The 25,056-nt window shown below is 37.4% G+C and overlaps 2 protein-coding genes across 2 annotated transcripts; both read right to left on the reverse strand.

Moving 5' to 3' along the window:
- On the reverse strand, positions 1-6,581 carry LOC108664477 (probable tubulin polyglutamylase ttll-15). The gene is made up of 4 exons (XM_018151071.2): positions 5,010-6,581; positions 4,067-4,622; positions 3,452-3,620; positions 1-3,065 (listed from the first exon to the last, which is right to left on the reverse strand). Exons 1-4 carry the CDS (start codon positions 5,161-5,163, stop codon positions 2,355-2,357), a joined length of 1,590 nt encoding a protein of 529 aa, XP_018006560.1. The 5' UTR covers positions 5,164-6,581; the 3' UTR covers positions 1-2,354.
- A 2,959-nt stretch (positions 6,582-9,540) lies between these two features.
- On the reverse strand, positions 9,541-18,845 carry LOC108664479 (AN1-type zinc finger protein 2A). The gene is made up of 7 exons (XM_018151072.2): positions 18,754-18,845; positions 16,446-16,584; positions 15,179-15,221; positions 14,340-14,511; positions 13,798-14,015; positions 11,379-11,481; positions 9,541-10,803 (listed from the first exon to the last, which is right to left on the reverse strand). Exons 2-7 carry the CDS (start codon positions 16,498-16,500, stop codon positions 10,606-10,608), a joined length of 789 nt encoding a protein of 262 aa, XP_018006561.1. The 5' UTR covers positions 16,501-16,584; positions 18,754-18,845; the 3' UTR covers positions 9,541-10,605.
- Positions 18,846-25,056: the final 6,211 nt, after the last annotated feature.

Consider the following 25,056-nt stretch of genomic DNA (forward strand, 5'->3'; position numbering starts at 1 on the left):
TGAATGCACAGAAAATATATGTAATCGCTGCAAACACGAAACCCAAAATGACATTGTAAACGCTTACTTTAACAGGGGATAAAACCTTTGAGGTAAGTGCATGTTTGGTTCAAAAGTCTTTTTCCGCATGAAATTTTCCTCGACATTTCGATAAATACCGGCACATGTTTTAGAAACGTCAGTCTATTGACAGTCGAACGAAATCAAAGCTCGATGGACGAAATAATTGCTTGATTCTGTCACAGAATTCGAAGCTGTCTGAAAGTCGAAAATATTAAATATATGATAGCGTCTACTTCGCACCCACACAAAGCCGCAGAGCTATAACATTTACCAGCATCAAAGTTTGCTGAATATTCCAAGTAATGCTAAAAATAAAATTTGGTAGATAAATGCTAATAAAAAAATAGCATTCGTCGATAATAAATGAAACACGAGAGATTCTAAGTTTACGAATATTATTCATCACTGATAAATGAGACCACAGAGTGAAGTCCTTTACCGTGATGTAGCTTCCGTAATTCCCACGGCAAAGGACTTAATTCCCAAACTTGTTACTAACTCAGACCCGTCCAAGACACCAGGGACCGAAATTATCCTGAAAAAGCTTGTTACTTGCAAACCAGAAACGCGCCGTAATATCAAAACTCTCTCGTAAGTACGCGTAGCTGCCGATCTCTAGTCTGTGATGTCTAAGTTTGGTTTGAAAAGCCGTCGCTGATAGGCTGACGGAGTTAGGAACTCGTAAGTGTTTATGTTAGTACGGCTTCTGAAGGTTAATCATGTCAATTCAAGTGATGTCACTCGGCCTGTTGAACTGGGGTGGCGAGCCCCAATTTGGTCACCTCTGGCCTTAGGTCGGTCATGTCGAATGCTTTACCTACGGGACATTCAAACTAATCGCGCAATCGAGAGCTAACACAAAAAGCTGCCACGGGGAAAATATGTTCAACTAAATAATATGAGTACTTCCATTCTTGCGACTTTAAACGTAACATATCACAATAAACTAAGATATAATAGCTCATGTGCAACAGAGTTATCCTTACACTATAATTATACTCAGCTTAACATGCATCAGAACATAAAACTTGCAGCACCATAAATTGAGCAATAAAAACGTAAAAGCGTAACTAAAAAACGTAACCTAATCCAGCGCTTACACACGGCGCAAATACCGTGACGATCAAGCGATGTAACATTTATCCAAAATCTCAAAAAATCTATAAAAAGTTGGGAATAAATAGCGAAATAACTAATTAGGTGAACTTATTGAGAAGAATTTCTGCAGACGCCGCAACAAGGCCTATTTATAAACATATATAAATAAAGTTTATTTACCCATTTTTTCGGATTGTAAATTGTTCTAGTCGAAGGATGTTCGAATAAAGAGGACCTACGTACTCGCGCCCAAATTAACGAAAATACATCACGATTATATAAATAAATTATGTATATAAATTCTAAAGCCTACCTGATATTATCAGTAAAAGTATAAGACGAATAAAAAAAAACAGCTAAAAGCTCTAACTTGATATAATTAAAGACCACGAAGTCGAGATAACAACTAACATGAGTTGCCACTCGTGGAAGCTCAGTGGCTTCATGAGTTATCACTCATTATTTATCCACTATCAGGATTTATTTCAAAAAGCCACTATCAGGATATATTTCAAACTCATCTCATTCATGCAGAAACGGATATCGACTCTCACATTGAAATTATATTGTTCTATAAATTATGTCCATTTTCTTAAAGAAAATTATTCACGGAGTTCATTAGATGAAGTAATGGTACCCTTAATTTCAGCAGCCTCGCTTTAATCTCATTTAAGTCAAGGTCCAGAAAAAGTAAAACACTGAAGTACTCAATACAAGACGCAATACAAATTATGAGGAAGCCGGAATTCTATCCAAACTGGAATGAGCCTAACTTATTCGCACACTAGAAAACTGCTTTTTGACAAATATCGAGTTCGCCAGTGACGATTTCAACTTCGAGAAATAATATACACATAATTCCGAGCTTATTTCAAGATCAGTATTTTCTTTGACAAGAACACTATTGTCTTCTGAGTACATCGGTTTGAGTATCTCGTCGAGTGGCTTGTTTTGAGCTCCCGAGTTCTCTAAGTTTGTAACGTTTTTATTATGTTCAATTTCCTTTGATTTTACATTGACTTCTGTCGTCTCGAATCGAATTCCACATAGTCGCGTAACTATTTTTCAATTTCAGTAAAGCATATGATGAGAGTCGATATTGAAGCTGTTTACGCTGCATCATATTTGAATTTCTTATCGACAATATTATCGCTGCAAAACCAGGGTCCGAAGAGGTAGTGCCTATCATTCAACTACGAGCAGAAAGTGTCGTCCAGCAAGCACTTGCCTCTGAACCACTCAGTGATGAGCGTGTTGTCAGGGTTGATGTGCGATATGTTGGCTGGAGTGTGTGCAGCACTGGGGGGCGTAATGGGGGGCGGCAGGAGGCGGCGGGTCATGCCCCTGCGCTGGTGCTCCCCATGAGCTCGCAGGAGCTCCTGTAGAAGCTCTGAACTGACGCAGCGCTGGCAGAGTTGGCACGACACGTCATCGCAGTCAGAACCTTTCGAGTCGCTGGAACCTTTGGCATCTCCGGCGCAGTTGGTGGCGCAGTGCTCAGGAAAAACGCTTACGTCCTTAAAAGCTGCATTCATTTGCTGGTCTTCAGACAACTCTAAATTAACAGCGACGCTTGGGTCGGTCTTGGTCAAATGTTCTGATCTGAGTCTGGCAGCGGCCATCAGTTCATTGACGGGCAACGTGGCGACGCCCAAAACATGCTTAACAACTTGGCGGTACAACAGCTTGTTCTGCTTAAAGTGCGCGGAAGACAAGTTTGGAGACATGTTTGCTTCCATCAAGTAAACGTGTAGGTCGGCGTCAACGATGAGATCGAAGCGCATCATCTCGAAGAAGTTGTGCCGGCGCTTGTAGTTGAGGACGGCGCCGATGATCGCGTCTTCCTTGGCGTAGAAGACCTCGGAGATGGCGTCTCTAACGCCCTTCCACACCAGCTCAGGGTCCTGAACAGGAACAGGTGCAGTTTGTGGGATGCTTAGGGCATCGCTGCATGCAGGCAGCATGATAAATAAAATAAATGTCGTATCTTGAGAGCTGACGTCTTCCTACGAGCTTTTAACGAGACAATTCTGAACAGCATCCACAGTGACTTTAGATCTGGACTATAAGATAGACATCACCATTAAAATGAAGTTTAAACAAACAAAATAACTGAAAATTTTACGCTAAAATCGCAGCGACCGCATTCTCAATGAGTTTACATTCCAAACAGGATGAGTTTCGGAGAAAGGAATAAAATTTCGCACTGGTATCTTCCAGCAATAAAAGCTACAGGAGTAAGACTTGAGCTGTAGTTTAGATATGAGGAGTGATAGTGAAAAAGACCAACCTTGTCCTGATCTCTGAGCCAGGCATCGAATGACTGCTTCATGCCAAAGCCCTGCAGTGTGTAGTACGGGATGAGCGAAGACACTTTCCACGTAGGCATGTAGTCGTCACCTACAACGTACTTATCCTTCACAGCGGGATCAAATGGGTGGTACTTTTCGGGGCAGAACCTGAACCATGAATCTCGAGATAGTAACATTGAAGAGAAAAAAATCAACATGATAACATGGTTCAGTTCACGGCGATATAATTAAAACGTCCAGCCTTGAGGTTAGTTACAGGACACTGACCTTTAACTTGTTTGGTGTCGTTAACTGCAATGCTATTTATTGAATGGTCTAAAATGAGTGAGCAATCGAAATATTTCAGCTCAGTTTACATCGATCTGAAACTAGAGTGTCCTAGAAGGTATATTTCTTTTACTAAGACTATGGCATTGGGGAAGCTCGTTCAATGACCACATACGACCAGCCGTAATATAAAAAAATTCTGTCGTGTTAATCACTCATTCAGAATTTAGTGAGTTCACAGCTTCAGCTTCAATTATCGCCAGATGGAGGAATATCGCTCAGAGGTTTCAGTGCAAACTAGCTTTCATTATAAAGACTATAATCACCTGAAAAGAACGTCGCCCCAGTAGATGTATACGCGCAATGGACGCACGGAAGTTAAAACGACGTACAGCCCGATGTCGAACTTATGTCCATCGATGAGGAGCGGATTGTGGACAAACTCCTGGACGAATGAACCTTCAGCGCTGAGGTCGAGTTCAGAGAGAGGTTTGACCGCAATACCTCGATGGTTGTTGCTCTTCTGTACAAACAACTTAGCAGGGTTAAGTTTGGCGTAATTGAGCAGCTTTTCACGATCTTTGGGGATACGGAAAGCGTGCGGCACCGACTTCAGCTCACTTTCAGCCAAGGTAACTTTGTTACTGATGAACCCGGAGCCAGGGAAGTGATTAACTCGTTGGTGTGGCTGTAGTCTTAGCATCAAAGGTCGTAACTCTTTGAAAGGGTAAGCGTGTGACCACAACAAGTCCCAGGGCTGCGTGAGGCCCTCAGCGTCGGTGTAGTTCACCACCGTGTAACCAAGGAAGCTCAGCACTTCGTGTACGTGACGCAGATACCCTGTGTGTTGATTCTGGCCTCGCACCCAAGCAATTGGAGCACCTGAAGAATGCATCATAAGACATTATGCCTTCGAAAATTAATTGAACTCGATGAATTTTACCTTGGAGACATACTCGTATCGCACATTTCATCAAATTCAATTGTTAATCTGTGTAAACAACTTGGAATAACTGGAAGACTCTGAAAGCTCGCTTACAGTCCGTCCAGTTCATACAAGCGATTAGTCACAAGTATTTGTCAAAGTCAGTCGTATGGCAACATCGGTGCGAATTCGCGACATCACAGAGGGTAAATAAGTGTAGCTACAAGAAAACAATTAATGCAGATTCTGTTAAACAATGAATAACTTCGGGCTAGAAATTCTTTATTTTGAAATTGTGTTTGATAATAACATCTACTGCTAGAGGGTAGAGACTGAGAACTCACCTGCATTGCGAGAGTGCAGAGTGAGGGCTGAGGGGTGCAGCTGAGGGCCAGAAGTGCCACGCATCCACCTGGTCGCCGCCAGCAGCATCAGAGTGAGGGAAGCCACGCACAGCAGCAACCACACGCGCCTCTTCTTCGATAGCCGTATCGCCATCTTGTACAGCTCTTCGAGGTAGTGAAACTAAACCAGGGACACTCACATTTATTTCAGCAGAAGGCCAACATAAGAAAAAACCGGTGGACGCGCCGTGAGCACATCTATGCGTCGCAGCAGCCTCAATGTGTATCAGAGCTTTACGTACCTATGATACGTCGGTACCATCGAAACGCTGACTCATATTCGACCGACCACGAGCGGGTGAATATTCAGAAAAATCTGATGCTGGTATATTTTGTATAAAATGGAACGTCGCTGGACGAGGAGAACACCGCTTCACGACACGTTTCTTTTCTTAATAAATCCATATTAATAAATTGCTTGAAATCAGCATTAGCTTGAAAATTGACTCAATGTCATCGCACATAGATTAAATAGAGGATTGACTTGAATGATTTTTCCACTTCTTTTACAATGTCTGTTGATAAATGAATTCGACTGAGTATACGGTAGTCAAAGAGGTCCGCATTTTTGTTGATAAGACAGAATGATGTTAACAAGACAGAATTACATTTCTATGCTGATCTCCTGACAACTATAAGACGATAATAATATTATTAAATTTGAACTGCCTTATTCTACTCTTCATTTTAATAACAAATAAACATCATCTCCTTAACAAGAAGAACAAATCATTTAAGATTAGCTGCAATTGAATGTTATTTAGATAGCCTCCATGATGCGCACCGAGCACCAACCCTCTCCGTCTAAGGGCGTGCCACGGCAGGCATGTCACCACGAAGGCAGGCGTCAGACAAGACGAGCTCACGGTGGAGTTCGGGAGCCAAGAAGAATGCGTTATATAAACGTCACAGTGGAGGACCTGAAGCTTTCCTTAACATGGTCAACCTCTTCTGCCATGTTATCCCAACGACTTAGGAACAAATATTTGCACGGTAAACATTTGCCGCTATTAATAAGCAATAAGCCATTTTATTTTACGCAAATTTTGAAACGTGATGCTGATACCAGACGATGGCTATGAATTTTCCGTCAGGTGAGGATCGATATTCCCCAAACGACATGAAAATTTTTTATTTCGAACTTAAGTATGTATTTATATGCTATATGGTGTATACAGTCAACTTCAATATTTCAAGGAATACACTATTTTAAGGTAGTCGAGTTTAGTTAGTTTTAGTTTAGTGGCCACGTGTTTACTAGCGCTTTAGCAATAAGGAATCAGAGAGCTGACCAGGACTCAGGACCGGGGGTGTGTCCAAGCCCCTGCGCGAGACACCAAGCAACAATTAACGCAAGAAAAAATTAACTGGATAGCCGAACTTTTTACCAGAAAATAAAAGTTACTTGTCAAGGCAACTGACGAATGTTGACTCAAAAATTGGAATCAGTTTTTATTGTTAAATAACAAAGCCGAAATACGTTTCTTACTTGTACTTTATCAAGTTCTATTCCAATTCATGATTAGAATTCAACTTTATTAGTTTGGGTGAAAAAATTAATTGCAGTTTTCCATTAACACTTCAAGAATGAGAATATTATATTTGTAGACATCGAGATCGAAGCCGGGAAAGTTTGGTGTCTCGCACTCCTTGCAGTAAAAGTAGTATAGAGGTTTAGGATCTTGTAAGGATAAGCACCCCAGATGTTAATATGGTGCGTATTCTTAACAAGATCATTACTGAAGTGCATATTCTTAACAAGGTATTTAATTGAAAAGGTTAATACTGAAAGGGTGGATCAACAAAGTTATTCTCCACAAAGCTTTACACTGGGGAGCGTTTTATTAACAAGGTCAAACTGGAGTGCTTATTCTCAACAAGATCCGAGGTTTACTAACAAATCACATAAGAAGCCTATTAGCACCAGTGCCTTGAGAAAATTACAAGCATCAACAAGGTGGCAGACCTGTGTCATCAGGAATTAAATAATAAAAATCACTAACCACCCACCACCATGGGGGGGTGTTAAGAGGTAAATGATCAGTTCGTCGACAAAAATATGAGCGGGTGCATTTCTTAGACTTCAACAACGGACAAGAGAGCAGCAACAGAACAGACAGGTCGCTTACACGATGCGTCAGCCACTCAAGATATAGTAGACAATGACAAACGCTAAGAATCCTAGTAAAAAAACTAGGACAGCAGAATGCTATTAATCTTATGACAGTAGAAAAGCGCTAAGATAATCTTCATAACTTAGACCCGTAGTATGACACTCTAAGCTCGATGGTGGGTAGTTACAGTAAACTGCCTCAGAAAACGATTTACGTTAAAACGTCAGACGACCCCATGTAAGAGAATCTATTAACTGCTAGTTAAGTGATTCATTTCGCTCACGCCGCGCACCCCACATAAAACCAGTAATCGCAAAACCTTATTTGGCACTAAAAGGATAATTCATATCAAACAAAGTTGAAATTATATATTACTTTATATGGAAAGGTTTTTTATAAGACTTGATGACATACAACATGCCTCATGAGACAGGACGGAAAAATGTGTAAATATGCTCAGTAAATTTCTAGTACATTCAAACGAGAAAGCAGATTTTTAAAGAAAAAAACAGTTAAAGAATTTTAAAAAAGTGGAAAAAACAGAGCTACCCGAAGCTTTACATTCGGAGAACATGAAGCGTTCGGAGAACGTAACTTTACTTTAACTTCATTTCCTATCATCCTTACTTAAAAAAAAACTGCTTCTCCCCAGACGCTACAAATGATTATAAAAACTTTTCACATCATTTTCAGATGAAATGCTTATCCAAGATCAGAGAGATATTCTTGACAAGTTGAAGCGCACGCATTGTTCACGAAGTACCTAAAATTAATATTCAGTTTACAGGATAATTCAATTGGACAGCGAAATACGAATAAGGTTACTGGACAAAATTTGTCCTCGATATTCTACTCGCTCGATCACCAAACTCACTGGCACTGGTGGTAGGATCTCACTAGCAATCGCTGCTATGATTACTGTGGTTTTCCAGATGACAGGAGTGATGAAGTGTCAGAAGACTAGTTATCACAAGGCACATAATTGAAAAGTTTAGATATGACAAAGTAGGCAAGAAGACGGATAATTATCTCCAAGTAAAATAATGAATTAGCGTCAGTAAAACGTCACCTCCATAGGTGCTAACAAAGATACCCAAAATAAACAAGACAAAGTTTATCTAGCGAGCCGAGTGAGCAAAGATGGTCTTTAAAAAATAAAACGTCACTCCAGTAAATTAGACGTATTAGATACAACGATCAAGGAAAATATGTCATTTATAGGAAAAAATGTTGAGAAGATATTGCATACAAGAGCTTTACTCAGCTCAAACTCAGGCAGCACCTCCGTTGTCCAAAATTAATTCGAAAAGAATAATGAGAAATTAACTGTATTGAGGCACATTGGTTGGTATTCGTTTTCGTTGTTTGCTCAAGCAGATTTAGCAACTGAGACTAAAGTTTCGTGGTAGTTGATTTTTTCACTCGTCATATAATTATCAAACAAGTCTTGCGATGCAGACTGGTTTTACTACCATAAACATCACGTTTATGTTGTGTTTTATTACCAAAGTAGTATGACTAAAATAAAGAGATATCCTCAAGACAGCTAACGAGTCGAAGATGACATAAAAGACGAAGAAACGTAGATGGATCCCCCATACCAATAAGTTGCAGCCTATATTAACTCGACACATCAGTAGCTTTTAAGCCATTACTTACCCATGTCAAGAGTAGCAAAGACAGAGACCGACAAGTTCATTGCGGAGTTTTCAAATAATCAAAAGTATAAACTAGACTTGAATAAAATTCTTTCTGGTAGCTTGTTTGAGACGTTTGTACGCAATCGACATACAAAACGCATTGCAGATTATCTTTTTTATAACACTTCTCTCTAACTTCACTTCTTGTTTGTTTGTTTGTCTGTCTGTCTGCTACAAGTCTTATAATCGAAATTTAACACACTTCTACTTATCCTATCGATCTGAAATTTTGCACACTGGCGTAAAGTTGGAGACAATGCAAGAATCAAATGACAAAATAAATTATTTTAAAAATTAAAATAAATGTTTTTTTTCCAATTTTAAAAAGAGTGAAAAAATAATTTTGTCAGCTACAAATCTTATAACTGATATTTGACACACTTTTACTTGTCCAATTGACCTGAAATTCTGCACACTTGTGTGAAGTTGGAGGCAATGCATGAATAAATTGACAGAATAAATAATGTTGAAAAAAAAATTATATATTGAAATAAATTAAAAAAATTAATTTTTTAATATTCGAAAATAAAATTAGAAATTCATTGTACATCTGTAACATTGGAAACACTGGATTCTTTAGAAGTGTTGTCTTTAAAAAGTAATTTTTAAACGTATATTATTTCTTTTTAGGATATATTGGAACAATGAAACCAACAATTTGTTGCATAAATATCTACAAGCCATTAAGAGCCATGAAAAATATATCCATTTATAAAATATTCTTAGTAGCTAATTCATTCAAATGAGTGATGAACAACATTATAGTTACATTTTCATGTTGACACAGTAATTACAGATACAGTACAGAGTTCGGTACTGTATAACAGCCGTCTAAAATAAGAATAAACTGGCACAGAGACACGCGTTATTCCGTTCATAGAAGCGAGACAGTAAAAACACTCAGCAGAACGAGCGAGGGTAAAACACCCACGACATTAAATCAGAAAAAAAAATTCGATAATTTCTAGTATACTCGCACAAGGTGATGCGCCGAGTAGTTTCGTAGTAGATGACTGTGAATAGTTTCATAGAAGCAATGGGTAACAAGTGGCCGTGCAGTGCACTGCAATGGCACAACAAATTCCATTGCACCAAGTGATGAGTTAACATGAAGGGCATTGTGGTGCAGCAATAATTTTCAAATATTAATCGCTTCTTAAACATCAAATAGTTGTTAGTAAAATTAGAAAAGAATCCACAATAAAAAATCATAATCGAAACTTTTTATAATTGAACAACTCCAGCCAGTAATTTGAAACTTATTCATGTGGTATCCTGACTCGCAACAGAATTGAATTTAAGCGCACGCTCAGCAGATTTTAATAAAATACGAGGCAGTAACCGCCCAACAGGTCGTCATGTCAAGCCCAAATTTATGTCTGTGCACAAAATTGCAAACCGTATCGCAATAACATCAACTTAATAAGTAAATAAATTACAAGTATTAGATGTTGCTCTATGTTGCCACAGCAGCGCCAAGCGTAAGCGTGTCTGGCCATGCAGGCACTGCAACTTCAGTAGCTGAAGGACCCGTTATTTATTGTATTATTAGTAATTATTTAGTGGCATCGCGTTCACCGTTACAGTTAGCTAGAGCTGCACCACCTCATTGTGTAATAGAACATCAAGACGTTAATTGTAATGATTACAACTACCAGTGTTCATGAAGGCCAAGGAGTGAGGAGGAGGTTATAAATAAGTTATAAGTATAGGAGCGTTGTGCTATAAGAGCCGGCAGTCTTGACTAGAGCGCCGCTGTGAAGCGCGTGTGTCGCGCAGGCTGGCGGCGATCGCCTGCTGCAGCAGAAGGTCGTCGTCAGCAGGCGTGGCGGGGGAGCTGCTGCTAGGCGCTGTGGTCGTGGCGACGCGCACCTGCTGCTCAGACTCTGCCAGGGCTCGCGCCAGCGCCTCGTCTTCACTCTGCAACACTTGTACGTGTTAATTTTACTCATTCCTTGTAATAACTGCCCTATCTCGTCAAGCATCGTGTCTTTAACGCACAGTATGTATGTATGTGTGTTTTTTTTTCATTATAGCCTACGTTAACTCATTCAATGCCAACCACTATTAAGTTGGCCGAGTGTTAGCCAAACATTATCGTGGACTTCGAAATTACTAATTAGGTTTCAGTTAATGCTTCAGGAAGAAAATCTTTATTGATATAATTACATGCGCACGTTAAAAAGGATCACCAATTGAAATGTCAGTACAGCGTTATTTAGTCACATATTATTTGATTATTTACATTTTGTTTGCACTAGAAAATTTCGTATTACGGAAATAAATTTAATTAGTAGATTGAAAAGGAAAATAGAAACATATCGACATTCTGTCATTTACAGAAATTTCTAGTCACCAATTAAGTTTATTAATTATTATCAACATTAATGTAGACAATTATTAATAGACAAACAATTCTCTACTCCGGGTTCCTCATTAGACACGAAATTTTTTCACTGCACAACTTGCTTCAAGACGAGTCCATGACAACCCACCATGCCAGCTTGTATCCTGGATACAGCAGCAGCACTGACGCCCCCCGAGGTGTGAGAGGAGCTACTGTTGACGGCAGTGAAAGGGTTCGGTCCGAAGCGTGCACTGCGCAGTGAAAAAATAATGTCAACAATGAAAACATCATGCAATAATTTTTAACATGTTATTTCGTCGCGTTCGGTAGGAAGATTACGTTCAAATTGGCTCATTTCATCGCCTTTGGTAGGAAGATTTCGTTCAAATTGACTTATGTTATGGGGTTGGGTAGGAAGATTACGTTCATATCGACTTATTTCGTCGCGTTTGGTAGGAAGATTACGTTGTAATTGACATTCTTTGACCATTGCTGGGAATTTGGACGCCTGTTTCTCGGATCCGATTTCTGCACAGTAACATTACCATCCGCTGAGATCCCATTTTTTCAGCCAAGATATTGTATGTCTATGCATAGGCACTTTTTGCATGCAAAATGTAAAAAGCAATCAAAATTCGTTTTATTTTCATGAATGTGCTTCTTGTGCTTCTTCATGTACAAAACAGAAACGCTGTTATTATCACTTAAGAATAATAATACAAAATAATATATAAAATTCTAATTCAAGAATATTTTTAGATAAGAAAATTGAAATATAAAAATAACGAAAAAATGTAAAAAATATCATAAATTGTCATTTTTCAGCAAATAATTTTTGCAAGAGTTAAACAAGAACAGCAGCAAGCACTGCACTGCTCGAGCCTGCGACTCAGGGACCTGAAAGACCGAGTAGACTTGACAGCATAAGAACGAGTGTCTCGCCTTATGCTGGGTGCGCCTCAAGTATTAGCCCATTCATAATCAATTATATGATACTTACAATTAGTCTGCAGGATTCAATGATCCTTTGGCTCATTAATCATGACACAATCATTAAGAATGATATAAAAGTTCATTAAAGCTATGCATCTAGTCACAATGTTTAGGCGGGAACTGCGGTAAAAAAATATTTTGTATAAATTGCTTGCGCTATAATGACTTCAGCTATAGGCGATATCATAAACAACATTAAATTAACTTGGGATCCTGACATCAGCGGCTAATAAATGCGATCGTTTCATGGAACCAGCAGTGAAATTAATTCTTTTTAGATTATTTGCGAACGTGTGCCATACAAGTTGCAAGTTCTATCCCTGAGTAAATCTATTTCTTACTAGAAAGTATGTGGGTCAGTCGGAAATGTCATGGCAATCGAGATGTCCTGTTTTCAAAATTCAAGCCATTATTTGTTATGAGACTCAATTGCCTAGTCGGAAGTTGCAGAGTTAATAAGCTATATATTTGTTAATTATGTGCATGAGGACAAAACAAATGAGTGATCGAACGATTAACTGATACAAATCATATATGCATGCGCATAAATGTCTGACATTTCTCGTGAAAATAACATTCAGACAAGCTGTGAGGTGCTGTAGTGTAAGCAACAACAGGCATCACCGAGCAGCTATCTTACTGGGCAAGATGAGCAGCTAAGAGTGGAAGCAGCTAAGTTTTCTGCAAAATAAAAGCTTATGAGCAATTAACAGGATTTGACAGCACTCGCCCCTATTCCATACCTTGCATGAATGACATCGAAGCGGCAGGCAAATGATAAACATAACATTTCGATCAACATGATACTATAGAAATAAGGGTGCAATAAATATGGCATTAAAATCAGCATGATGTTGTTCAAAAACTTGGTTTTACCATTTAAAAATATTGTGAAACGATCTACTATAGAAAATGATGGTAAGTAATTCCATTGCGACGGTAGCACACTTACTAAACCGTTTGCCACGCTTCACTGTACAGCGTAACCTACGTGACTTCATTTCAGAGGAACAAATAATGCAACATAAAAAAATATGGCTGCTGATTTCTGCGTTATAAATTCCACTCATTTCAGTAAAAGGAGATGCAGTAACTAAATTTTGGAAACATGAAGCTTGACACAGCCATACTAATTGTTGGAACCTAAAAGCAAGCACTGAATTTGTTAGGTAATTATTTTATACGATTGTTTTCATGAATAATATTTCAACAGTTAGCAGCAATTGCTTATTGCATTATCAACAGAAATATTAATTTTCAGAACAGATTTTCAGAACAGATTTCAGAACACAAATTGGATTAAAAATGACAATTTGATGCACTGATTCTAATAAGAGGCACAATAACCGACTTTCTAAAGGTCCAGGCGCCGTAATGTGGAAAATAGCCACAAGCTCCCTACTCTGTCAGCCAGTCACTAACAGCTTTTCAATCTAAGCTCATAGAGATGTGAAATCGGCCGTTACATGACGCAATCCGCCGCACTTGAGCAGTTTTGACAGTAGGCCATCCAAGCATTACGATGTTTGCAGGCACCCACACAATCTGTTCCACAACCCATTTTAATTACTCACGCCGCCTGGTCTCTGAGAGACTGCAGAAAGGAGCCATGTGAGGGAAAGTTGTCCTGGGCTGAGGTGTTAGCGGTGCTGCTGATGCGGCGCACTTTGGAACACGTGTGGTCGTTTGGGTGGCGGTGAGACAAGCAGAAGTTCAGACCACAGTCGCGGCACTCGATGGGCATCATCTCTTTTTTCTTGCAGCCACGATAACAGCATTTGTTTGTGAAAATCTGTGAGATGTTTTCCCACAATTAGGCTTCCTTTTAGAAGGAAAAGTAAACAAGTAAACAAAGTATAGGTATGCAGCATTGATTTTATTTGTATTGGTATATATAATAGCAGCTGAGTTAATAAATTAGTTTATATTCTTTTGTATAAATTAGTTAAAAATGAATTGTTTAAATACATTGATAGAAAAGGGAGACGATCCTGAATAATCATACTTTTTTTGATGCTTCTCCCAAGATTCAAATGCCCACTGAGGAAAGAAGGGCCTTGAGCAAGTCATGACTTTGCTAATGCCATTCATGCAAACTGTTTAGTTCTCTGGTTACCTTTTCTTTCTTAACTTTACAGTTGTTGTCCAAGTGCTGGCTGATTGCAATGTCAGGAGGCTGTCCTCTCGGTGCAGGCACAGCCTGGTCACAGAGTGGACACACCGGAACCTGAACGTCCACGAGCCTGGCTTCTGTGCAGTGATGGTTGGCAACTTTGTGGTGCTGCAGGCTGTCAAAATACACAACGGTGCAAATGAGATTTATAAGGATTTTAACATTCATTTTCAATCAATTGATCAATGTGGATAAAAATTAATTAATTGCTTAAGATTCATTTGTAGCTGAAATTTACTAAATTCTACCTACCAAGATGCAGAAATAATCATTTCTAAAATATAAAATTTTATTTCAGGGAAATCTGATAATTCAATCATTTCATATAAAACCAGTCAACAAATTAGAGCAAGGAATGGACTCTTGCCTGAGTATTTACAATGCATCATGAAGGGAAAGAATATAATAATAGGTCCGTGTGTCCTGAGCTCAGGACAAAATAATGCTCTACCCAGTCTAACACTTGGAACATTTTTTTTAATATTCTAGGAGCAAAACCTTGTCAAACACAGAGACTGGTAGTGGCAGATGAACTGAAATTTTCTGTCTTTTGTGCAGATGCATAAGTACTGAAATAGTAGATATATAGTAAAAAGACTACAACTGAATGAGAGGCAAAAATTATTCAGTTACCAGTAACTAAGAGAATAGAGCATTTTCTAGGAGGATAAATAGATTTTTTTTAGGCAAATTTTGAAAAACTAGGTACCTAATTAATGATTAGTAAAATTTTAGCAGCAGCTGAAGCTTTAAGAAACCTTCAGTTATTTGAAGTAACTTACCAAAATATCTTTTTGCAGTGGGAACAAGTGAACGGCAAGAAATCTGAAAAAAACATGCATTAGATAAGAATTTTGCTAAGTTTGGGGATGAATTCATGCATTGCATTGCAAAATAATGTAAAGATATTTCATTTGTGCAATTTTTGAATTTTTGTTCAGGCATTCTCTGGTTCAGGTGTTTTCATCACAACTTGAAATATTCTTTGGGCTAGGAAGCAAATTAGAAAGTCTATCTACAGCTCTGGCTCAGGTGACTTTAATGATAAATTCCACTCTTTTGGTTTTCATTTAGAAATCAAGAAATGTTCCCCCATCTTTTTTTATACAGAAGACTATCTTCATATATATACTATTATTGTCATAAATAAGATATTAAACAAAAAATGAAGCAGCTAATGCAATTTATATCAGTGAACACACAATCAACTAATTGTACTATGTATAATTGAAGGACCTACTGTATTAGATATCTTGCCATTGCTACTGCAGCAATACAAGTGTGTAATGCAGTAAATTGGAGATGAATGGAGACTAATGTGCTTAGAATAAGGGATTAATTCTAATAAATTCAGGACATAATGAATATAAAAATAAGGAGTCATAATAATAATTGATCACCAGAAGGTTAGTATGTTTGCCAGTGAACATTACCACTTCAACAACCTGGGCTACATGGTCAAGCCTGTTGTCTGCACATGAAATATTTTAGGCTAAATAGCCACACATTTATTCTTGCAACTATCCCAACCATTAGCAGTAGAGATGCTTATCATAGCCAGTGATAAATTGAACTATTTGGCAAGCAACATAAAAAATTTTATATTACTAAAGATAGGAAATATGTAAAAAAAATCTATCATGAATCCATATGAGCCACATACATATGCATATATTTTGTTTAGGAGTAAAAAAATTTTTTTCCAGAAGAGAGAAGTTAGTCCTCTTTGCTTTCTTAAAGATGGTAAAATTGGTTCATAATATGCAATATATACATAGAAAAATACATGGTATTGAAAATGAAAAATTACTTGGACATCAACTATTGTTTGAACTTCGACATTATGAATTAAACTAAATCCAAATATATCTAGAACTTTTACAGTTTCATGAGAATATCAGCATAGATTCAAAGCAATGTAATGTTCATAATGAACTATAACAATGACATTTGTCATAATATATAGCTGCAAATATTAATATTAGCATTATCATGAACAACGTACTTGCAAACAAATCAGGACATTTTATCTTATTGTCTATGTCTTACCAAGCTGTCTGCAAGCCACTTCACTGCAGTGTTCTCCAATATGTGGCAATTCCATGACTAATGTCTGAAGAAACTTTCAAATTCAGTGTTGAGAGAAAATTCACACTCTGAGCAATTGACTCTTCTGTGATGAATGAATCTGTTTAGATAAAATTTCCTTTTGTCACTTTTTTGTAAAAGCACTAAATATAAGTTGACAAAGACTCATTATAGTATATATGGGTTCTAATTGTTTCCAGTGCCATACAACTGATGAGCAAGTATCAGGATTGGCAGAAAGCAAAAATCATACCTATACATTGTTTTTTTATATCAAGGTTTACTTGCAAATGCTTTAATACAAAAATCTATTGATTCAAATCTAGAACAACTAATGTGGGATTAGTGATTACTTAAAATTTGATTTTAAATGAAAAATTATTGAAAAATAATTGCAAAGTCTCTTATTTCCCTAGTTAGCAGCACTAGCACCAAACCAGACACAGCTAGTTTCTAGTAAAAAGAAGCAGTTTCCCAAATTCCAATCTTCTTCATTTATTGCTTCAAAGAATTGTAGGTATGAAGAACAGAGTAAGATATCCATAATTTTCTCAAGTTCTCATGACAAAAATTAGGTAAGGCTACAGCCACCACACAACCTTCCTCTGCAACAGCATAGTAAGATGATGATAGTTACAGGCGATTGAATTCATTGATGTTGAGCCATGCAATATATTTCATGCTATATGCTATATATATTCATGCCTTCCAAACAAGAAAATTTGGCAGAGGCTATGCTATGGCCTATGGCCACTCATGAAGGAGACAAAAATGCTCCAGGTCTCATAGTGTGGCACAAGAGTCGTTGTAAAATTTATCTCAAGGTCATCTGGTCGTTGAACAACCGCATGCCAGTCGATAGTCGATAGGATTTATGCAGTCGATAGTCGATAGGTTTCTTCAGTAGTTCGATAACTTAACAATGAAAACACTAGTGACTAGTCGTTAATAATGAGATAACCTTAAGTCTATGTACATTATATTCTTTATATACAACAAACACCTAACAGATAATGCATTAATGTTTAATTTTTCAAACCAGCAGTGCCTTCTTAGGTTTCTTTACTAATGAATTCACCGCTTCACCTCACCGTAAATATTGTGCGTAAACAAATGCAAGCTTTCCCTAAAATACGGAGGTCACACCTTACTCTTATCNGTCCCGGGGCTGAACATTTTACATCCGCCGCTCGTAATGCGCTGTTGGGGTCCGGGTTTTAGTCAGTACCGCAGTCGTATCTTGTCGGGTCTCGCTAAGTCGCTTGTTGGCAGTCGTCAGAAGTTTATTGTGAAAGAGTCCCATTAGTTGGCAGTCGTTGAAAAAGATAAATGACCTATTATTTTAGCTCGAAAGTCGTTGTAAAGTAAAAAAATTGGTCGATAACTTCAGCAAAAGTCTTTGAAATTACAACGACTACTGCCATTGTATGAGACCTGGAAAATGCTTATGCTTGCAGACTGCAGTAAATTTAACATATTCCTAATATACTATAGGCTATGGCCCAACCAGCATGAAATATAGATAATACCTACCAAGCTACCATTCAAGCTGCAATTAGAGCCTTTCTGGTTCCTGCTGTTTTTTGGAGCTGCAAGATTCCTATTTCCTACTAGATGACTTATCTCCCAACTCCCATCCCAATGATCCCATCTAATTTCTTATAAAACTTCTCAAGTTCCCAATTTGGCAGCAAGATTACAAATGTATTGAGAATTGATTACATTGGATTCACAATATTTAATTTATGTGTAGGAAAATTTTAATCTACTAAATCTAGTGGCCCTTGACTAATTTCCTTATAATTATTAGGAAAAAATATTTTTGCCCGCAATATTATTAAATTACTCATAAAACACTTATTATACCCACAATTTTAAGAAACTTTAGCCATATATTCCAGAATCCAAATTACTTAGCTTAGCATACAGTTGCAGTCTTGCAGACAGCTTAGATTAGCATTTTAGCAAGTTAGGCTAGCATGCTTTCAGGAATCAGGATCAAGCACATAAGTGACAACTCCTAACAACAACTCAACAAGCATTACTAATGACTGAGTAATGATAGGTATATTTCAGTTCTCCAGTATCCACTACTATGCTATCCAGTATAATCCAGAAGGCCAGAAATAGCGGAATAGCCTTCAAGTGTAAAACTTCAAGGAACAATAGGCCTAGTTATGAAATTTATTTCAAGGGAAACATATCATCAAGGTCATCTAAAACAGAAAATAAAATAGTATGTTGACATTGTGCCTCAGCCTGTACTCACAGTCTCACAGCAGATATGGTGGCAACTAGCAAACACCTGAATACGTTAGCGTTGGCTAACTTTGTGCTCGAAACATCCCAAACACTGGCTTATATACACTTCACCCAGCTGATAGTGACGCAGCACTCGAACACAAAATTTGTGATTTCTGGAAAATGCAGAGGACGAAAATTCCTTCCATCATTACTGACGAGCTTCAAATAAGAAAATACATATAAACAGAGAGAAAAATAATAAATTGTTATCGGGGATCAAAATTATTCTATTTTACTTCTTGAAAACCTGTAATATCCGTTTTTATACAAAAACTTTATGGGAAAAATCTCATAATGTTTGAACTTGAAACAAAAATCCCATAAAATGGGATCAAAGTTTCCAAAAGGAGCATTGTATGATGAAATCACTTGAGGAATATTTCCTCCAGTACTGTGAGGTACGTTTGAAAAATCACCCAATTCCTATTTCTTGCGTCATGCCTCAATAGTCAATGGCATGACGCCAGTCACGCCACTTCTATTAGCGCAGCACAGCACTTGTGTTGCTGGCGCTGAAAATGAACAATATTTTTAATCGAAACTGACCCTCAGCTTTCTCGTGTGATTGAAAAAACTTGAAAGTTTTATTTGACAATCATACCCTACAACTGGTACGGTGGTACCTAATTGTAATTATGGCCAGTTGGCCACTGACCACTCAATCGACAATTAGGCTATACGCGATTCAGTTATACGGACCCGCCTGCGAACTCGCCACTCAGTCGCCAGCGGACTCGCGCAACTGGGACACTAATAATTCCTTCAATACTTTTAACGGGTCTGTATAAATTTTGGAGCGTGAGTATTAATTATCGATACGCTGCCGCAGGAATTATTACAGATTTTTGCATGAATTATTTTTTAATTAAAACCAATAAACGTATTTTTTAAGTAACTGGTGAGGTATTATTGCAGATTAACTACATCCAAAAAAAAAGGGTGTTTTTTTTTTAATTATATGTTTTTCGGGGTGTAGATTACGAATCTGAAATCCATTTTTGGCGGTCGGCATCGGAAAACCGATTTTTTTCCGACCCAAAAATCGCGCTAAAAATGCCTAAAAAAAAAAAAACACCCTTTTTTTTGGATGTAGTTAATCTGCAATAATACCACTGGTGAACTGGGACACTCATAATTCCTTCAATACTTGATGTTAATGGATCTGTATGAATTTTGGAATGTGAGTATTAATTATTGATATGCTGCCGCAGGGATTATTGAAGATTTTTACATGAATTATTTTTAATTAAAACCAATAAACGTAATTTTTAAGCAACTGGGACACTCATAATTCCTTCAACAATAGGCTACACTTAAGACTTAACTGTCACGCTTAGTGGCAAAGCAGTTAGCAGAGAGTTTTTTAGACTCTCCCTCAAGTTCATTTTTGAGTCCTATAAGTAGACAAGTAAAGCATAGTGGCAAAGCAGAGAGTTTTTTAGACTCTCCCTCAAGTTCATTTTTGAGTCCTATAAGTAGACCAGTACCTAAAGTATCCTGGATACCACATACCAGCATCATCATACATAAGAAATTTGTTTGAATCTTGGGTAAATGAGGAAATTGAAAATGAACTGATTCTAAAAAATCTCTGGTTTGACAGGTTTGTCACTACTCACTATGACTTAACGGATCTGCTCGAATTTTGGAATGTGAGTATTAATTATTGATACGGTGCCGCAGGAATTATTACAGGTTTTTACATGACTTATTTTTAGGTTAGGTTGGGATTGGGTTAGGTTAGCCTGTTAGGAAATAATGTAAAAATCTGTAATAATTCCTGCAGCAGTGTATCAATAATTAATATTCACATTCCGAAATTCATACAGATCCATTGAGTATTGTAGGAATTATGAGTGTCCAATTTGCTTAAAAAATACGTTTCTTGGTTTTAATTAAAAAATAATTCATGTAAAAATTTGTAATAATTACTGCGTCAGCGTATCAATAATTAATACTCACATTCCAAAATTCATACAGATCTGTTAAGTATTGAAGGAATTATGAGTGTCCCAGTCATAGTGGCCAACCAGAGCTTTTTTGGAATCAGTTCATTTTAATTTCCTCAATAACTCAAGATTTGAACTAATTTCTTGAGTAGGGTAAACGCGGTATATTCCGACATCCTAGGTAATTCCGTCACTTCTCTAGTTTTTCCTTTATATTAAGCTTTGTTTTAGTTCCATGCGTTTATTGATGGTTGAAATGGTGACGTCGTACATTTGCGCGTCAAAATACTGCCAAAACACTAGGTCTTGGCATTACGTAACGCATACGTTTTTTTTATAGTTTTTCATTTCTCGATGCGTCCTTAATGTGTCGGAATATACCGCGTTTACCCTATGATAATGCTGGTATCCATTATACTTACTTTACTGGTCTACTTATAGGACTAAAAAATGAACTTGATGGAGAGTCAAAAAACTCTCTGCTTTGTCACTATGCGACTCCCAGTTACTTAGAAAATATTGTATATATATATATGTAATTAATTGTAATTAAAAAATAATTCATGTAAAAATCTGTAATAAATCCTGCGGTAGCGTATTGATAATTAATACTCACATTCCAAAATTCATACAGATCCGTTGAGTATTGAAGGAATTATGAGCAGCCCAGTTGCGCTAGTCCACACTCCACAGGCGAGTTTGCAGGCGGGTCCGTAGAATTGTTGATTGAGTTCACTGACCACTTAAACGACAAATATTCCTGCTATGCTCGGTTGTGTTTTTAAAGTTTATTTGTATTTATTTCCTCATGACCAGTATATGTATATTGAGTATAATAGTTTTTTATGTATATTTGCAGCCCTAAGTGCAATATTTGCAGTAATTTTGGAAATGCAGTATTTGCAAAATGGCAGCCTATGTGTCACTGAAGATAGATTGAGATTGTTTCTATCAATTGTTGTCCAATTGAAGGCTGGGTACTGTTGCCATGTGTGGCTGACTGGCTGTGACTGTGAGCCCATGGCAATGCTGGTATCCATATTAATTTACTCAGTCATTTTACTGGTGACCTGGTCTAGCTACTTTTAGGGGTCAAAAATTAGGATGAGTCTAAAACGTCTCTGCTTTTATACTATGAAATATGAATTAGGTATAGTCTTTGCCAATGCCAACAGCATTATCATACATAACAAATGGGTTTTAAATTTAAATCTTGAGACTTGAGTAGCTGAAGTTCTGTAGTGTAGAACTGTAGATGAGAAAATTAAAAATGAACTGATTTTAAAAAATACCGGTATGTGGTTTGTCACTTGTCACTATGACTATGCCCTAATAGTAATAGCTACCTAGCTAGTAACCTTTGCTATGGGCAAAGTTATTGGCATTGAATTGAATCAATTGATGGTAGCTTCCAAGCCAAGTGTGGGAAAACTAGAGGTCATAGACAGCAATAATTACTGTCTAATTATTCTCTGCAAAGTAGAGAGTTTTTTAGACTTTCAAGTTCAATTTTGAGTCCTATAGTATAGGCTATAAGTACACCAGCAAACTATCATGGATACCACTCAAACCAGCATTATCATACATACAAAATAGGTTTAAATCTTGAGTAAATGAGAAAATTAAAAATGAACTAATTCTAAAAATCAGTGCTGTGCCACTATGCTAGAGGTTTCCCACCATTTCCACTATTCAATTGTTTTTAGGGTAAAATCAGAGATTTGGTGTAAGACATGCATGGACTTCGTAAATAAACTCACGGCTGGTAAATGGCTTTTCATGGCCGAGATATGGAATTCACGGCTCAAGAAAAGGGAATTATGACTCATCAAAATGGAATCATGGCTCAAAGAAGCAGAATGATGACTGGCAAATCCATAAAAAATCAGACTGAAAAATTCAGTCATGGCTTGCCAAGTAGATATATTCCATGCCTGGCTGTGGCTACTGGTACTGGCTAGTGGCTAGAGCTTTTTATATTATTTTTCTTATGATTCCTGCTTGATGAATTACATTCTAATTGTTAACAAAAGTGAATGATTCGGCTCTCAAATTACTAATTCCTGGAGGCTGGAAATGTGTCATTTGGTTTGGTGACATGGGACATGAGATTTCAATAAGTGGGAAAAGGTAAATCTTTCGATACGGTTGGTGTCCATACTCCAGGTTACTTTACTCTGTTTAGTGGTTTATGCATAGAAATCAAGAAGGTAGAGTCTAAAAAAGTATTGGCTGTAAGCCAGTAACGCTTTGCCAGTTTGCCATGAGAGAAAGTGACAAAGCAGAGACTGCAAGTGTATACTGATGTTGATTGTTGCCAGAGGTGGGCAGTAGCGCGCTACATTTTCAGTAGTGGTAGCAGTAGCGGTGCAGCATTTAAGCAATTGTAGCTGTAGCAGTAGCGCTGGCTACATATTTAAGTAGCGATACAAGGTTTTGTTGCTACAGCACTGCTGCTACATTTATAGATAAAGCCTTTAGATTTTACTTAATAGTATTAAATATTATTTAAAAACCAGCATGATACATACATAATATAAATTACAGAATAAAACTGCACAAAAGATTTTGGTATAATGTTGTCAACCTCAGCCTGTTACTAGTGTCAACATGTCAGTTGTTTCCAGAGGTGGGCAGTAGTGCGTTACTTGTAGCGGTCGCTACATTATCGGTAGCAGTAGTGGCGCTACATTTAAGCAATTGTAGCGGTAGTGATAGCGCCCGCTACATTTAGAGCAGTGGTTCCCAAACTTTTCCAGGCTGGCACCCCCCTTGGCTCCCCAGTGAATCTCTAGTGCCCCCCTGATGACAGACACATATAAAAACAAATGCCTCCTTCTTTATATTTAGTATGCTGCAATTTTGAAAGAGAAAGGTTAAACACAGATCTTTCCAGAGGCCCCCACAGATCTTTCCACCGCCCCCAGGAGGAAATTCCCCCACCATTTCAAAGTTGCATTGCCCATCTCTGTTTGTTGCACATGTATGATGTAATCAATTAAGAGAAGATTTGTTACAATACTATTTTGCCGAGTTTTTGATGCATTATTAGGAATGACAAATTTCTTGGAAATGATAACTGATCAATGTTAGCATTGAAGCAAATTGGATTGGCTTTTGGCTATGTATTTGGCTCTCCTCTAAGTGTTTTTTGCTGTATGATGATTGATGGCTAAACTCATTTAAAGTTGATTGTATTCTTTTTCTTAGCTTATTAACAGGAATATATTATATATCTGATATGAGTCATATGACTGACTATATCTTATATAATTGGGCAAGCTAAACATTATACCGTAAAATGGGATAACTTAGACCGCTTTTTTTTTAAATGATGCAATTTTTTACTTGCTAAATTAAACTTGAATTGAAACATGCAAAATGCAGGTCTATACTCTAGGTTACCTCATCATAAATTGCTGGCTCCTGCCTCTCATAGTCTTTATGTAATTTCAAAAAAAGTGATGGTCTTTGTTACCCCAGCTCTTGGGGTATCTTAGACTGCGTGGTACAATCAATTATTTTTTTGGTAAAATAACTCCAAATAACTCCTGGTTTTGGTGCATTGTAGTAGAACTCTTCTAGTTACATATGCAAATGACAAACTTGAGGAAAGTGTCATAGTTTGCAAATGGGGGGCGTCACCCCATAATGGGGGAACTGTGACTACCTAATGGCAGCCCTGACGGGGTAATATTGACTGGCTTGGAAATTAAGTTAAAATTACCATATATAAGACTGTAGAGTCTGAAACATAAAGAAAAAACATTAATAGGTTGTCAAACATAAAATATGTTATATATGGTAATTTTATATTAACTTCCAAACCGGTCTATGTTACCCCGTCAGGGCTGACATTAGGTAGTCTAAGTTCCCCCATTTGCAGGCGGCACCCCCCATTTACTAACTATGACACTTTCCTAAAATTTGTCATTTGCATATGTAACTAGAAGAGTTCTACTACAATGCATCAAACCTGGAGTTATTTTACCAAAATATATAAAGATTGGAGGAGGTACTCTGACAGGCTTTAAATAATACCGGTAGTTTTTTTTTTGTGGGTCACAATTTTAATTTTTTAACCTATTAGATATGCAAACTTTTTAAATCTTTCTAGTGTGTTATGTAGCCTCAGTATTAGGCCTTTAATGGCCATTGACAAAATTTTTCTATGTCAAATAGTTTTTGAGTTTTGAGGGTTTTTGTTAAGAAAAGAAAAGTGGTCTAAGTTACCCCGGGAGTCTAAGTTACCCCATTTTATGGTATTTTAGATATTTTCAGCAATTTTATTTAATCTTATGTTGAACTCTTGAGTGTAT

This window comes from Hyalella azteca, unplaced genomic scaffold, assembly GCF_000764305.2.
Source record: "Hyalella azteca isolate HAZT.00-mixed unplaced genomic scaffold, Hazt_2.0.2 contig16941, whole genome shotgun sequence".
Classification (NCBI taxonomy): domain Eukaryota; kingdom Metazoa; phylum Arthropoda; class Malacostraca; order Amphipoda; family Hyalellidae; genus Hyalella; species Hyalella azteca.

Coding starts and splice junctions, on each gene's coding strand:
- LOC108664479 (XM_018151072.2), bottom strand. CDS start 16,500: ATGGAATTGCCACATATTGGAGAACACTGCAGTGAAGTGGCTTGCAGA. Junction 14,512..15,178: donor CACTGCAAAAAGATATTTTG/GTAAGTTACTTC, acceptor GTATTTTGACAG/CCTGCAGCACCACAAAGTTG. Junction 10,804..11,378: donor CCAGGATACAAGCTGGCATG/GTGGGTTGTCAT, acceptor CAAGTGTTGCAG/AGTGAAGACGAGGCGCTGGC.
- LOC108664477 (XM_018151071.2), bottom strand. CDS start 5,163: ATGGCGATACGGCTATCGAAGAAGAGGCGCGTGTGGTTGCTGCTGTGC. Junction 4,623..5,009: donor TCTGCACTCTCGCAATGCAG/GTGAGTTCTCAG, acceptor TGCATTCTTCAG/GTGCTCCAATTGCTTGGGTG. Junction 3,621..4,066: donor TGGGGCGACGTTCTTTTCAG/GTGATTATAGTC, acceptor TTCATGGTTCAG/GTTCTGCCCCGAAAAGTACC.